This window comes from Astyanax mexicanus, chromosome 15 (genome assembly GCF_023375975.1).
Source record: "Astyanax mexicanus isolate ESR-SI-001 chromosome 15, AstMex3_surface, whole genome shotgun sequence".
NCBI lineage: Eukaryota > Metazoa > Chordata > Actinopteri > Characiformes > Acestrorhamphidae > Astyanax > Astyanax mexicanus.
In genome coordinates this window covers 39,818,532-39,834,748 of record NC_064422.1, presented here as the reverse complement: position 1 = coordinate 39,834,748, position 16,217 = coordinate 39,818,532, and the positions used below count along the sequence as shown (strand labels likewise).

Here is a 16,217-nt window from a genome sequence, read left to right as displayed (position 1 = left end):
AAAAAAAGAAGAAGCTAATTTCATATCCCCATCACAGAAGAATTAAGGAATTGACAATGATAAATACAGCTGCATCACCTGCCCCCTTTCTAAAGACATAAATTGAAGTAAAGTTATTTAACCAACAAATTAGTAATTTTATTTAACCAACAGCAGTTAGGTTGCTGAAATCTAGCGCTGCACTGCTATACAGTACATCTGTATCTAGTGCTTGAACGTTTTCCCAATTCTTAGGGGGGTGATTTTACCCCAACTCAATTCAATTTCAATAGGAAGGGTTACACTTAAAAACAAGGAAGTAGTGGTATAAAAGAGAAATGGAATTGGGCCAAAGTCTTAGGCTGGAAAATAAGCTGCGATTATCACAATTTAACCACATAATATTGTTTCCATTAATCCAGATTCTATTAATTTAATGTATTTAATTGACTAACAGCAATTGATTACATTTTGCTGAGTGTTAACTGCCCAAAATTACCACAAAAAAGCAGGAGGCTAAAAGAACATGGTTCACACTTACTATGTGGGGATGTAGACTTGCTTTAGTTTACTCTCTGCTTCAGCTGCCTTCAGTCGTTTCTACAGAAATAAACAACATAAAATCAGAAAGGTACAGTCATAAATTAGTGTTTAAGTCAGCATTTTTGCTCTATAAACTGTATTACTCAATTTATTAGTATATATTAATTATAGTTCGCTCACCTGCTGCACATATCTGTCTGTGGTTTTCCACATGTAATAATACTCAATAATGCTAGTCAGGGACTTCCAAGGAAGCTGAAACAAAGAGGAGAGGAATAAAACTGAGAAATAAGGTGTATTGTTTCCATTAAGGCTATTTCAGCATAGAACTGCATACAAAAAACTGCGCTGACTTTGGACTTGATAATAAAACAAAGTGGATCAACACCAGCAGATGATCAGCATGTCTCTCCAATAGGGCTGCCACAAACGATTATTTTTATAGTCGACTAATCACCGATTATTTTTTATGATTAGTCGACTAATCGGATCATACGTTAATTGAATATAAAACACAGTTTATCACAATAGAATGCAGCTGCTATTATACAACCAACATTAGATTTCAGCTATATGCTAACTAAAAATAAAAACAATTAAAATCATAGTTCATTAAACCTTTAATGAAATATGCAGCTTGTTGTAACAGACAATTATTTCACTGTTTAGCATAAAGTGTAAACAACTGTGTAAAATAAGGATAAGGCACTGGCATTTATGAAACATCTCAACCGTGAGGTTGTTTGAACTATTATGAAAAAAAAGTATATTAATAAAAAATGCCTCTCTGTCCAGATATTGTGTACATTACCGTACACAGGGCAGCGGTCTGCACAGATCTGATTGGCAGAGGAGAGCGTTTGGTGATTTTACACCACACATGACTGATCTGTGAGTTTACTGCACCGAAAAGCACTGAAAACAGAAGCCACTGTCAGAATGAAATCCTTCTCTGTAGTTTATCGGTTTGGGACGGCATTTGTGACAACGTCTGGGTCCGGATCCGGATCGCGGTCCGCCTATTAGTGACCTCTGTTTTAAAGCTATCAAGATGAGTAAGTTAAGTACTAAGTTAACGCTCTGTTTACGCTAATTTTAGCAGCTAAATAGCAATTTACTTCTTCGTCATTTAATCAGCCACAACATGCCTCCTTTTCAGGTGCCCGTGCATCGCGGTTGTGCTGCCGAGGAAGGCAAGTTCTTCATTGCAGATATTGCATTGCACGCGTTTCACTTTTATTTTCTTGGTGATCCCACACTTTTGAGTTCTGTAGCGGGGTAGCCATGAAACCAGAGCCTGTCTGTATAATGTCCTGAGATGTCGTCCACTACCTACCCCGTTTTCCACTACTGCGCATGTGCGTCCAGGACAGAAAGGCAGTCGCAGCAGTTTGGAGAGAAAAACAAAGAAAAAAAAAACAAACGACTAATCGACTATTAAATTAGTCGTCGACTATTTTAATAGTCGACATAATCGTGACTAGTCGACTAATCGTGGCAGCCCTACTCTCCAAACCATCACTGATTGTGGAAACTTCACACTAGACCTCGAGCAGTTTGGACTGTGTGTCTCTCCACTCTTCCTCCAGACTCTGCTCCCTTGATTTACAAATGAAATGTAAAATTTACTGATGATCAGTGATGGTTTGGAGAGACATGTCATCTGCTGGTGTTGATCCACTGTGTTTTATTATCAAGTCTAAAGTCAGTGCAGTTTTGTTTTCACACAAAATCTTACAGCACTTCATGCTGAACCTCTGCTACTGACAACTTTTATGGAGATGTGAATTTCATTTTCCAGCAGGATTTGGCACACTGCCCACACTGCCAAAACTAAATTGGTCTTAAATAATATTCAAATTTTTTGAGACACTGATTTTTGAGTTTTCATTGGCTGTAATCCATAATCATCAACAATAAGAGAAATGAATGCTTAAAATAGATCACTCTGTGCGTAATACACCTAGGGCTGCAGCTACCGATTATTTAAGTAATCGAGTACTCAACTAAAAAAATCATTTAGATTAATCAAGTAAATGCGCTATTTTACACTCTGAGTTTAAAAATTAATTAATTAAACTCGAATTACTTGAGTATTTGTTTCACCCCTAAATACATCTATATAATGAGTTTCACATTTTAAACTGAATTACTGAAATAAAGTAACTTTTTAATAAGAAATGGGAGACCTATACAGCCTTGCTGACATTGTGGGCACATGCACATAAACACAGTTTTCAAAAATTCTGAATGATTATTAAAAACACAGTTAATTTGCTTCTTTATTTTTTTTACTTGAACGGCACTTGACTTGACACACAGATGCCCATGTTTATTCATGAGCACCTAGCCTCCACAGACGCGACGAGGATGAATACTAAATGCAGTTAAAGATCCCCTAATATCTGGCACTCGATCATTTCCCCTGACACCCTGGATTATGACAGTGCTGAGAGGACAAAAACAAAGCCCAGTGTTTTCTCAGGAAACAGATGGGGTTGTAGTAAACAGCATGCTGAAATGCTTTAGGTTTTTTTGTTTTTTTTGCTTCACTTTTTCATGTCAGGACACTGATTTTAGGCCAGGAGAAGTATTGACCCCCACTGGTCAGATAAATGGTCATTTTTCAGGGTCTACAGACAGAAGCTCTTATCTCCGGGTGAGAGGGCTAGTGCAGTGGCGTTAGACAAAGAGAGCCTGTACAGCTCTAGCTCTTCATCATGTCACCGAGTCTGAGGAACACACTCTGAGGGCTCTGCCACCGCGTCCTCGGCTCAGGGCTGAGAGCAGCTGATGGTTTTGGTGGAGTGCATGTCGAGAGCGAAGCCATCAGCCCTGCTCTAATCAGCCTGGAGGCTTGATTAGGCTCAGACCCCCTGCAGTTCAAAAAACAGCCCCCTTCAACATACCCAACCCACCAGCTGCACCCACTAAACCCTGCCTGATCCAAGTGCACGACTCGGAAACACACTCTTCTGAGCTACACCTAACGATGCATCATCCAAACAAACCAGAATGTGTTTTATATTTTATATTCTTCCCCTCTTGATTAGATAACAGTCCTGCACGTCTCTGCTGGATTTTCTCAGTCAGTTTTATGAGGTAGAGTCACCTGGAATTCAGGCTTTCAGTTAACAGCTGTGCTGAACTCGTCAAGAGTTAATTACCTGAATTTATTCTCTCTTAATAATGTGTTTGAGAGCATCAGCTGTTGTAAAGTAGTGAAGAGGTAGAGTTACAGGTATACAGAGAATAGTGAATATTTGAGTAATGTTCTAATCCAGATTATGAGAAGCAACAACAACTCAACTAATCAAAGAAAAAAATAATACTTTACAAAATGAAGGTAAATCAATTCGAAAAATTTCAGGAACTTTATAAGCATCATCAAGTGCAGTTGCAAAATTAAAGAAAGTCATGATGAAACTGGCACTCATCAAGAGCTACCTCTGTTGCACAGGATAAGTCCTTTCACATCAATGATAAATACTGTCTACTACTATTAGTACATTAATACTCACTGTCATAACCTGCCAAACCTGCACTAATAAGATGTATTATATAATATATTGTATATATCGTATTTTTCTGACTGTAAGGCACACTTAAAATCATTTCATTTTGTTCCAAAAATTGACAGTGCACCTAATAATCCAGTGCTCCTTATGTATGAATTCTATCAGTCAGGTATTAAGGAGCAGTAAAGCCACTCTGCTGAAGTACAGAGTTATAAGAAAGAGTTTTTAGTGAAGTTTCTTTAGCACTAAGGCTGGGTGCAGCAGCATTAGCATTAGTTGCTAACTGCAGCACTAGCTCTTTCACTGTTCAGAGGTGAGTACTGTGTCTTTACTGTTTTAAAACAAGGAATGTTTTACATGGAACAAAATGCTAGCTGATAGCACCCTGGGTTACCAGAACACTCAGGGTTCCTCAGTGTAATGCTATCGAGAGGCATTCCTAATGCTAAACACAGCTAACGCTAGCGGCTAATCACAGCTAACGCTAATGCTGCTGCCCCCAGCCTTAGTGCTGGAGAAACTCCACTAAATTTCAACCTTAGACAAACTATTGGAAATCTAAGCTTACTGTAAATAAACTAAAGCGCTTTACTCACCAAATAAATGGTTTAGAGGAGAGGAATCTGTGTAGATTAACACCCAGTGCTTATTTGACTTTAAAAGAAAATGTTTTTTTTTTTTTTTTTAAGAATTAGAGTTTTGTTTACTTAGGTGCTTCCCCAAGCTTCCCCATTAGAAGGAAAACAATGCAACACCCTTGTTAACTTTGATGTAGGCATCCCTAATAGTGTTGTTTAATGTGCCTTATAATTCATTGCACGCCATAGTCCGAAAAATAGGGTACTATATCATTGCTGTCCAGTGAAAAACAAAAAACCTTTCAATGGAAGTCAATGTAAAAAGGGTTTATTTTAGGTCATTTTAAAGTATTTCTATTGCTCTGTGCATCAAGAAATTTTGGCACAGTGTAAGAGACAGTCTGTTCAAATCGTGTAGTAAACTAAAAATCAACAAAAGTAGAGATACTTGTTTTTTAATGAACAGCGACGATATACTAGTACAGGGGTGTCCAAACTTTTTTTGTTGGGGGCCAGAAGGAGAAATATATTTGAAGTCACGGGCCACAGACTTTGTAATAAAACAAATAATGAAATATACCACTTTAAATAATATTTTTCCCTGATTATTTCATTTACACACCATTTTACTTTACTTACTATCTTTATCTTTGACAGTGTTGTGTAAACTAAGATTTTTCAAATCCATGTTTAATTTCATGATGTCTCTTAATGTTAAACTCCTTAATTACGACAACTTTTAGACTCTTTGCCCCGTTTTTCTGTGCTAGAAAAGCGCACTCTCTCCGCTTTTAGACTCTGCGCTAGAAATGCGCACCCTCTCCGCTTTTAGACTCTTTGGCCCGTTTTTCTGTGCTAGAACTGAACACTCTCTCCGCTTTTAGACTCTTTGCCCCGTTTTTCTGCGCTAGAAAAGCGCACCCTCTCCGCTTTTAGACTCTTTGGCCCGTTTTTCTGTGCTAGAAATGCGCACCCTCTCCGCTTTTAGACTCTTTGCCCCGTTTTTCTTCGCTAGAAATGCGCACCCTCTCCGCTTTTAGACTCTTTGGCCCGTTTCTGACACCTAGCGTTCAAACTTTGAATCTCACATTATAAAACAGCGGGCCAACTTTCATTCTATTTCTAAAATACCTCGTGGGCTGCTCGAAAAAAGGAAACAGGCCTCAAATGGCCCGCGGGCCGTAGTTTGGACAACCCTGTACTAGTACAAGTGCGTAGTATACAACTGGAAAACATTGAGTGGAAAAAAGAAACAGCCAAGCTGCTGCCACTTCTATCTTCACCTCTAGAGCCCAAAGCTCATCTCCTGTATCTCTTATCAAAGGCCAAAAGAGCTTAGTGGGATTATAACTCTGAACATGACTCAGGCTACTGAACCACAAGTGGGGTGTGAGTCTGAATAAGCATTTGCTTTTCTGACATTATCTCATGCTGCACTCCTGCGGTGCAGTTCAGACCAAGGGCACCTCAATTCCTCCCGCCTTCAGAAGTCTAACCTCCAGAGTATAGAGTCACTACTTCTTCTTCTCAGACAGCTTTATAAAAAAATAAAATAAAAAATAAAAAAAAACCCACACAGACCGCTGCCCCGCTCTTAGCCTGACGGATATCATCACACCGGACCATCAGACCTGCACGCACACGCATGGGCGGACACACTCAGGATGAAAAGTTCTCCCCTCTCAATCGACCTGGCGACAAAAGGTCAGGCTTGTATTTTCACCTACAGCTCTGACTTGTCAGACAGACAGTGCTGACCATCACTCACTCAGCCTGTCACCACTTCATCTTCCTCTCTATCTCACGTCCTCTACAGAGCCCAGTTTAACTGCTTTCCCCTCCTCACTCCTCACCCCCCCTCCCTGCTTTCCTTCATTCCTTTTTTCTTTCTTCTTTCTTTCTAATTTCTAATTTCTTTCCTCTCTTTTCCAACTGCTGCTGATGCAGCATTGCCGAGTAGCATAACAACCCACTCTGAGGAATATGCAGCGACTCGGTTTCAATACAGCAGCGCACAGACGCAGCCTTGTGCTGATCCACATCACCCTAGGAGTGATGAGGGGAAAGAGAGCCATCTACTGTACCCAGTATATACTGTACCCAGTAAATAATATCACAAATATTTCAGGGTATTTTTGCGATAACAATATACTTGGCGATATAGGAAAACAGAAACATTAATTGCTATTAATTTCAGGAGTATAGTATAATAGTATAATCACGGTATAATCATAATGTTGCAAAATAAATAATATAGCATAAAATAATATAATGCAGCAAAAAATATTGCAGAATATTTCCATGCATATAAACTGCAAACTAAAACTATAAACTAAAACAAATATACAATAAATACACTTAAAGCTTCACAGTAAATAATGGACTACTTTTAAGGCAAACCATCCCTATTATCACGATATGGATTTTTAATATCATGATATTTTGTGTCACAATATATTGTATATGATATAATATTGCCCACCCCTATCATATAGTATGCAATAATACAATTTAATTTTAATTTAGTAGTATATTCTTATAATATATTTTTTACTCAGTGTTTAGTCATATCGCCAAGAGTATCAATATCGCAATATTATTTTAGGGTCATGTCGCCCACCCCTACTTTTCATTCTGTTGCAGTAGTGTATTCTTGTTTGTTTTTTTTTTTCTTTAATTCAAACTTTTGTCAGAAAGGCAAGAGTATCGTTATTAAAAAAACAAGAAATATCATGATATTATTTTAGGACCATATCGCCCCTCCCTAATGAGCATAACAATAGGGATTAAGAGACCTGTACATGTGAACAACTTGTACTCACAAAGTCTTGCCGGATGTCGTTAAAGTCCTTGCCGTATTTCTCCAGCGCCTCCTCAAACAGGTTGGCCTCTGAGGAGCTCCACTCCTCCATCTCGTCCCTGCAGAGCACCGGGCCCCCCTGAGGCACCAGAACGCTCAGGGCACTCGAGAGGTCGTAGCCGTGCCGGTGAAGTGTGTCCATAGCGTGGAACTACGTGGGGACGGCACAGGAAACAGAGAGAGAGACAGATACAGAGAGAGGATTAATGGAACATCTGCTATGCTGGATAAGAATAGAAGACAGGCTCTGAGCTGTGAGACAGGGTGTTGTACCAGTGTGATGTCCCGCGACGCCGCGGCAGCACTCATGTGTAAGCTGGGCTGTCTGACGGAGCTGCTGCAGTCCAGAGCGCGAGCAAAGGTCCCCACCGCCCTGCACACAAAACAAAACCATCATCACAAACTCTCCATCTATCTATCCATCTATCTTCCATACAGTAAATCAATTAACTAACGCATACAGCGGAGTCCTTCTCAGTCTATTAAACTGTACTAAAATCAAGGTCACAGAAGTACAGAAATCTATTATTACAAACACATTGTTTTATAATCAAGCCAAATAGCTTTGGTCTGTGGGGAGATAGGCTTGAATTATTACGAATATAATGCTATGAATAAGAATGTCTGTTGTAAAGGAGAAAAAAAAAATGTATATATAAAAATAAGCTTTTAGTCATAGATAACTTTATCTACAAAGTGGAGGTGGAGATGAGTGGACAACAGATGTTTTTTTATTACTAGGGGTGGCCGACATGGTCAAAAAATATTTTCACGATTTTTATATTATTTTTGTGATATATTCTTGGCGATATGACAAAACATTAAACTTTTTTTTTTTTTTTTCAAGAATACACTACTGCAATAAAAAATGAAAAAAATAAATGTTATAATTGCATATGATATGATATATATATATTATTTATCTGATTTGTAACAAAAGCCAATGATCCAGAATGCCATAATACTAATAATAATGCACTCCAACTCCATCTCCATATATCCAAGATTGATTAAAGTAAAATAAATAAGATAGTCGATATATAAAGGAAAATGAGAACAGTGAGGAAAAAAACAGCAAAAAAGTAGTACCCTGATGTGATAATTAAGGGTGGGTGATATGGCACAATATTTCAGGGTATAATATCGCTCACAAAATTACCTTGAAAAAGTGATATTTCAGGGCCATATGGGCATCAGGGTATGTTTTTTTTTTTCACACTGTTTTCATTTCCCATTAAATAATATCTACTAGAAACAGATTATATCTGTCCAGTATCATTTATTTTATTTTAATCCAGTATGTTTGGAGAGCAGGTTTAGAATCATGACATGTTTAATCATTAACTTCTGTCACAATCTGCAGTAATATCTTTGAAGAAAAAAAAAACATTTACTTTGTTGTACTAGTGTATTCTTGAAAGAAAATATTTAAGTTGTCATGTTGCAAAGAATAGTAATCACAAAATTATCCTGAAACATATTTTGTCATGTTACTTTAGAGCAATATCACCCATCCCTATGGGACACGTTGTTTAAAACCTCCAGCAGCACTGCTGTGTCTGATCTATTCATCTGCTGGTGTTGATCCACTGTGTTTTATTATCAAGTCTAAAGTCAGTGCAGTTTTGTTTTCCCACAAAACCTTACAGCACTTCATGCTTCCCTCTGCTACTGACAACTTTTATGGAGATGCGGATTTCATTTTCCAGCAGGACTTGGCACACTGCCCACACTGCCAAGAGTACCAATTGGTCTTATATCTTATATAATATTTTAATTTTCTAAAACGCTGATTTTTGGGTTTTCATTGGCTGTAAGCCATAATAATAATAATAATAATAATAATAATAATCATAATCATAATCATCAACAATAAAAGAAATGAACACTTAAAATAGATCGCTCTGTGTGTAATACATCTATATAATATGAGTTTTACATTTGGAACTGAATTACTGAAATAAAGTAACTTTTCAATTATATTATTTTTTTAAATACATCTGTGCTTACACATATGTAATTAGTGGAGCTGATGTTATTAACAGGGATAAAGAAACAAAGGTTATACACATACAAAAAGTACATACCGAGCTACTACAAGGAACTGGTCTATCTGCTTATTGGTCAGAGGGCATTCTGGGTCCCACATCTTCACTTCTAGCTTGGACTGGTCTCGGTCATCTGCTTCTCCTAAATGGAAGAGAACAAAAGTTTCAATTTACTAATTTCAGCACTGTGTGCATTTTCTTAGGAGAGAGAAAAACAGCTCGAGTCGGTTTAATTTATAATACTTAAAGAATCATTCGATAAGGGGGAAACTGGAGCACATTTTCTTGTTAGGAGGAGTGACTTAATCAAACCTGAGTTCAATACACCTGCAGTCACTATGGAAACAGGACTTATCCATTAATTAGAATGATGTGCCACTCGGTAATGGACTTAAAAATATTAATGTTTTTGTAATATCATTTATCATCATGACTATTATCCAGAAACTTAATTGGATGACAATTCAATGGCTGATGAGACTCTCAGGCTGAATACATTACCGAGTTAAACAGCAGCTGTGAGAACTGGTGTTCCCACATTGAATAAAAATGAACTTTTTTTTCTTTTCTTTTTTTTCTTTCAGTTTATCCTAAGAATTAGTGCTGAGTGGTTAATGGAATTCCTGTTTTAATGCGATTTTTAAAATGGGATAATGGAGATTGTACAGGGGTTGGACAATGAAACTGAAACACCTGGTTTCAGACCACAATAATTTATTGTCCTGACGGACAGTTCTGGTGGAAACAGGAGAGGTGCACACTGAATTCTGCCGTGATTTGGGCAGCTGTGGTTTTATGTTTTTTTGGATACAATCCGGGTTAGCACCCGAACATTCCTTTCAGACAGCTTCCTCTTACAGCGTCCACAGTTAATCCTGTTGGATGTGGTTGGTCCTTCTTGGTGGTATGCTGACATTACCCTGGATACCGTGGCTCTCGATTAATCACAAAGACTTGCTGTCTTGGTCACAGATGCTCCAGCAAGACGTGCACCAACAATTTGTCCTCTTTTAAACTCTGGTATGTCACCCATAATGTTGTGTGCATTGCAATATTTTAAGTAAAACTGTGCTCTTACCCTGCTAATTGAACCTTCACACTCTGCTCTTACTGATGCAATAATGTGCAATTAATGAAGACTGCTCCAATTTAGTCATTTCCAGTAGATAGACATTTGCTTCAGTCAGAAACCTGTAATAAATTATTTTATGTGGAAATGATTTTCATATTCTGCACCGTTTTCTAAAAGCACAATTGTCTTTGCTCTCTCTGGGTGGGTACAGTAGATGGTGCTCTTTCCCTTCATCACTCCTAGGGTGATGTCGATCAGCACAAGACGTCTGTGAGCTGATGTACCGGAAAAAAGTCGCTGCACTTTCCTCAGAAATTACTCAGCAATGCTTCATCAGCAGCAGTTAGAAAAAGAGTCGAAGTCTGACTTCACATGTATTGGAGGAGTCATGTGTTAGTCTTCACCTTTCTTGTAATGGGGCATCACTAGTGATAGAGGGAGTCCTAATGAGTGGGTTGAATAATTTATCCAAAAAAAAAAGTTACATTTAATTTCCTTGTTTTATACTGTTTTATATATGTTTTATTGTTGAATACATTTAATAAGTATACAATAAACTAACAGTGATGTTTGTAACCATTTAAGTTCATCTGCAAATAAACTAAATTGTGAGAAATAAGAACTAAAACTAGGGATGCATGATGATATTGAAATTATATCAGTATCGGGTGATAACTGACTTTGTTTAGAAACATCTGCATATTCGCATATTTCAAACTGATTCTTGCTGATGAATTTAATTAATGCTGAAAAAAGGATAGAGCGACTTAAACTGGCCAAAATTGCTCACGCTACTTTAAAAAATAGCACAAATCAAATTTTACTCACTTTTATATTGTTTAACTTAATCTGTTAATGTGAAAATATGGGGTTAAAGCTTTGACTAGTCTATGTAAGGAAAAACAGCTAAATAAATGTGAAACCATTTTTTTTTTTATTTAATTGTTTGTATATAGTTGGTTGAAAGCTAAAAAGTAAAGAAAATACATGTTACATACATATTTTTACATACATAAGTTTAGGCTGTCTAATCTCTCGAAGTTATAAATGTGTGATATAGGATATCGCCATTAGCCCAGAATTCCCACATTGATGCGTTGCTAACTAAAACAATTACAATGGTAATCAAAATCAAATCATATATATATATATATAAACAGAGTTACTAAACACAGCAACTCCTCGACTCAACTATCTACTCTCTACAGTTCAAGTCCATCATTCACTTTTTCCCCTCTCTTAAAGCCTTCATGCTGTGGCGTCTCAAGACTTAAGAGACAAAAACAATCAGAACTCTGTTATAAACATAATTTCTGTCACAGTGTTTCCAGACAGCGACCTGCTGCAGCAGAGCCAGGCAAGAAAAGAGGCTGTGTTTCGAATACAAGTCAGTCAATTTCTTCTAGCAGATCAACAAACATCACAATACAAGAGAGGAGGAGATTTGCTGCCCTATTCTTTACGCCTGATACAGGCTGCAACTGATCCACAGCAAAACTCTTCACAATCCAGAAGTTATTTTATGGCTCTAAACTTCAGGACAACTGAGATTTGTAGAGGCTGTTTTACCTCAACTTACGAAGCAAGTACCGTATTTTTCGGACTATAAGGCGCACCGTATTATAAGACGCACTATCAAAGAACGCCTATTTTCTGCTATTTTTCCATACATAGGGCGCATCGCATTAAAAGGCGCGTTAAGTGACACTAGAAAGGGTGCCTATATCAAAGTGAACAGGGGTGGCGCCATGTTTCCCTTCCCCCACCGGGGGTGGTCGCTTGCCGGTGGAGCGTCTCAGTATACAAATCTAGCTATTTCAAAGTCAAACGAGTGCTGGATATTAATCTACACAGATTCCTCTCCTGAAAACTGTTTATTTGGGTGAGTAACGTGCTTCAGTTTATTTACAGTAAGCTTAGATTTCCAGATGTCCACTAAGGCTTGCTGCACCAGCGTTAGCATAGCTATCCGCTAGCACGCTAGCTAGTCACCTAAACTAGTAAAGTTAACCCAAACTTAAACGACAGCGTTACACTGAGTAATCCTGCGTGTTCTGGTAAGACAGTGAGATATTAGCTAGCGATTCGTCCCCCGTAGCTTGTTTTAACACGGTAAACAAGCAGATTACAGGCTGATAAAACTCACCTCTGAGAGAGTTAGCGCTTAGCATCTAGCTAATGCTAGCCAGGCAAAGCAGCACAGACTTACAGGCCGATAACTCACCTCTGAACGGTGAACGCTTAGCGATTAGCATCTAACTCTAATAATACTGCTCCAGCAGTATTAAAAGTGCTAAATTTAGAAAATACTGATCTCTGAACAGTGAAAAAGCTAGCTAGCTAAGCGGTTAGCATCTAGCTAATGCTATTGCTGCTCCAGCCTCGGAGCGGCACGGCTCTGCACGGATTGTGTGTTTACTGCTCCTTACACCTGACGGGTAAAATTTAGATAATACTGATCTCTGAACAGTGAATAAGCTAGCTAATGCTATTTGCTGCTCCAGCCTCGGAGCTGCACGGCTCTGGACTCTGTATAGCACTGAAACTCTGTATAACGCTGCACGGAGTGTGTGTTTACTGCTCCTTACAACCTGACGAGTAAAATTTAGATAATACTGATCTCAGTGAATAAGCTAGCTAGCTTAGCAGTTAGCATCTAGCTAATGCTATTGCTGCTCAGCCTCGGAGCTGCACGGCTCTGGACTCTGTATAGCACTGAAACTCTCTATAACGCTGCACGGAGTGTGTGTTTACTGCTCCTTACAACCTGACGAGTAAAATCCATACAAAAGGCGCACCGTATTATAAGACGCACTGTCAATTTTTGTGAAAATTAAAAGTTTTTAAGTGCGCCTTATAGTCCGAAAAATACGGTAGTAAAGCGTCTACAGGCACAGCAATGAAACAGAATATCTGCAGGTATTGCGACATTAAAGGTCTCCTTCCACTAAAATCCACTTTTACAATAGACTCTCTCTGAGTTGTATATGCATGCTTGTGAATTCATGGGTTCGTCCATCTTGGCTCGCGACCGCCCACAGGCAGTGCTGCGATGATGCAGTCTCGTTAGATAAGAGCTAACAGCGCTAGGGACAGCATGGCAGTTAATTCCTGCGTTATTTGTGCGAATAACACATCAGTGTTCTATGCTTTACCCAGTAATTCAGAGCTAAGGAACAAATGGTTACAGTTTGTCTATAGAGGAACACCACCAGCCAAGTACAATTGAGATAGGTAAGTGTATGTTTAGAACAGTTTACATATGATCTCCAGTGGATTTGGCATTTTCCAGAGACTCAAAGACTAGGTCAGTGGCTTAACTGCACTTAGCAGGGCATTAGACATTCTAACAGTTGTTCATCTTACTGCCTCACAGTGCTGTTAGCCAATCAGAGGCAATATGTTTGCATGTATATATATTCAGGAACAAGAGCCCCGTCCTCCACCAGACTAAAGCAGCGTTATACCGGATCACCAGAGCACTTTTTTCACAAAAAACATATAAACTTACACAATCAGTGAGAAACATCATTGCTCTGGACAGGCTCAAAAACAGCCTTAACACTCGACCAAACACATGGAGCAAGAACTAAGCAAAAAAATCTAGTGCGTAAACACCCTATATCCAGTAGTGTGAACAGCCTCAACTTCCTGTAATTGGTGTGAAAGTTCGAACCATCTCGAAACGTGCTTTCACACAGCAGACGAACCGGATCCTGTTTCAGTAGAGCCAGAACGAGACCATCTCTTTTGGTCGGAGCAAAATCTGGTCCTTTTGTCCAAATCGTGCTTTCGCAGCGACTAAATGGTATGAAAGCACCCTAAAATTCTCTTTACATGCATGTTTAAATGTAAAATGTTCTGGTGTTTAGTGAGAAAATATGTAATATTTTGTGTTTGGGCACTTTTGATGACCGTGCTAAATGTGAACTGAGTGAGTGAGCAGCCCTTAATACCTCCCGGTCAGTGTAAGTGTAAGTTTTATTTATTTTTTTACCAGATCAAGCCAAATTCGAGAATAGAAAATTATGTATAAAAATGTAGTATTGTAAAGAAGAAAGGTGTTTTAATACAAATTTTTAATGATCAAGTTTTTTGTTTCTGCCTTTCACAAACAGAACTAAAAAAAAAAAGTTAAAAGTTTAATCTTCTCTCGATATTCAGATTTCTAATTTTGTATCTTGTAACACAAATCTGATGGTATAATCCAACTTGCAATATGCAAAAATGAAAAAAAATAAAAAAATAAAAAAATAAAGAATTGTTTTGTTTTCATTTTTCCTGAAAATTCTGATTGTGAGGGACATATGAAAAAAATAAAATAAAATTGGAACAATTATGAAAACCTATTTTCTGTACACTGCACTACATTAAAAAAAAATTATAATAATAATGAGTTTTTACATAAAATTTTCAATTTTTGCACTTGGCCTAAAACGGTCAGAAAATGTATTTAATAATCGTTACACTGAGCCCATCCCCAGTGCCTTTCTATCCCCAGCAATTAAGGATTGACCAATTGTTGCAGCACTAGTCACTATCATCAATGTTTGACATGTCCAAGGATTGACACATATTAGGCCCGAAAAAGACGAATCTATAAAAAAAAAAAAAAAAAAAAAAAAAAAAAAGAAAGCATTTCCGTAGAGCGACATCAATTTTTTCAGGTTAGGATGCTTCATTTTAAGGGCACAAGGATGCCACCATGTTATCCTGATGACGCAACGTGTACGGATGCCCACACAGGACAAACTTAATCTCATTGTACACCATTTAAAGCCTCTGGATCTGATAAGCACAGTTCAGAATTGCTATTTCTTGTACAGACGGCGCAGGCAAAGACGAATCCCACAAATATCTCGCAAAGCTATACGAATATACACAACATTACACACATTATTAGGCACAAGTTTTATGTTAAGTGGTGGTGTTCTAAAAATAAAAGCCTAATCGCTGGTTCGAATCCAGGTCATGCAGCTTGCCATCAACAGCCAAAGCCCCGAGAGAGAACAACTGGCCTTGCTCTCTCTGAGTGGGTAGATGGTGCGCTTTCCCATTATCACTCCTAAGGCGTGTCTGATCTGTGAGCAGCACTGTTTGACATGTCATTTAAGGCCAGAAAACAAGCATTGCCATTAAAATACTTGTTCCCTCACTTTTTGTGGCCTTTTTTATGACTAGAGAGCAGAGATCTGCATAACCGTCTTCCTCATAAAGCTCAGTTTTCCACACAGACCAGAAAGAGATTCTTTTAATCACATACGCAAATGCATCAATGATTTTATTCAACTCTTTTTTAATAAGACAAGCCAAGAGTTGTTTAGGACTTTGCACGAGGGACATAATCAGAGGGAAATAAAAAGTCTGCATGTTTATAGCGAGGGTGTGAAGTCAAAGACCAACAGAAGAGCAATTTCACACTTGGCTGATCGTAGCTGCAGATACTGTAATCTACACTCTTCTTTTTGTGATGCACCAGTGGCCACAAATCAAGCTTATCGCAACATTTCACCGAGGCAAACACACACCACCACCCTTAACCAACCAGCGCCAAGGAAGACGTTCCAAACGAGCAAGCAAAATGAGCAAAAATAAAAACTGCCTGCTTTAACTGCAACA

At 38.2% G+C, this 16,217-nt stretch overlaps 1 protein-coding gene across 4 annotated transcripts in view; it reads right to left on the bottom strand.

The window, feature by feature from the left end:
• The window catches only part of mta3 (metastasis associated 1 family, member 3), an 87,998-nt gene that overhangs the window by 39,490 nt on the left and 32,291 nt on the right, over positions 1-16,217 (bottom strand). For all 4 annotated transcript variants that reach the window (XM_022670337.2, XM_022670338.2, XM_022670339.2 and 1 more), the window contains exons 7-11: positions 9,566-9,668; positions 7,752-7,851; positions 7,441-7,629; positions 703-777; positions 521-579 (exon numbers count right to left, since the gene is read on the bottom strand). In XM_022670337.2, the coding sequence (XP_022526058.2) occupies positions 521-579; positions 703-777; positions 7,441-7,629; positions 7,752-7,851; positions 9,566-9,668 (526 nt within the window). The remainder of the gene's footprint in view (positions 1-520; positions 580-702; positions 778-7,440; positions 7,630-7,751; positions 7,852-9,565; positions 9,669-16,217) is intronic.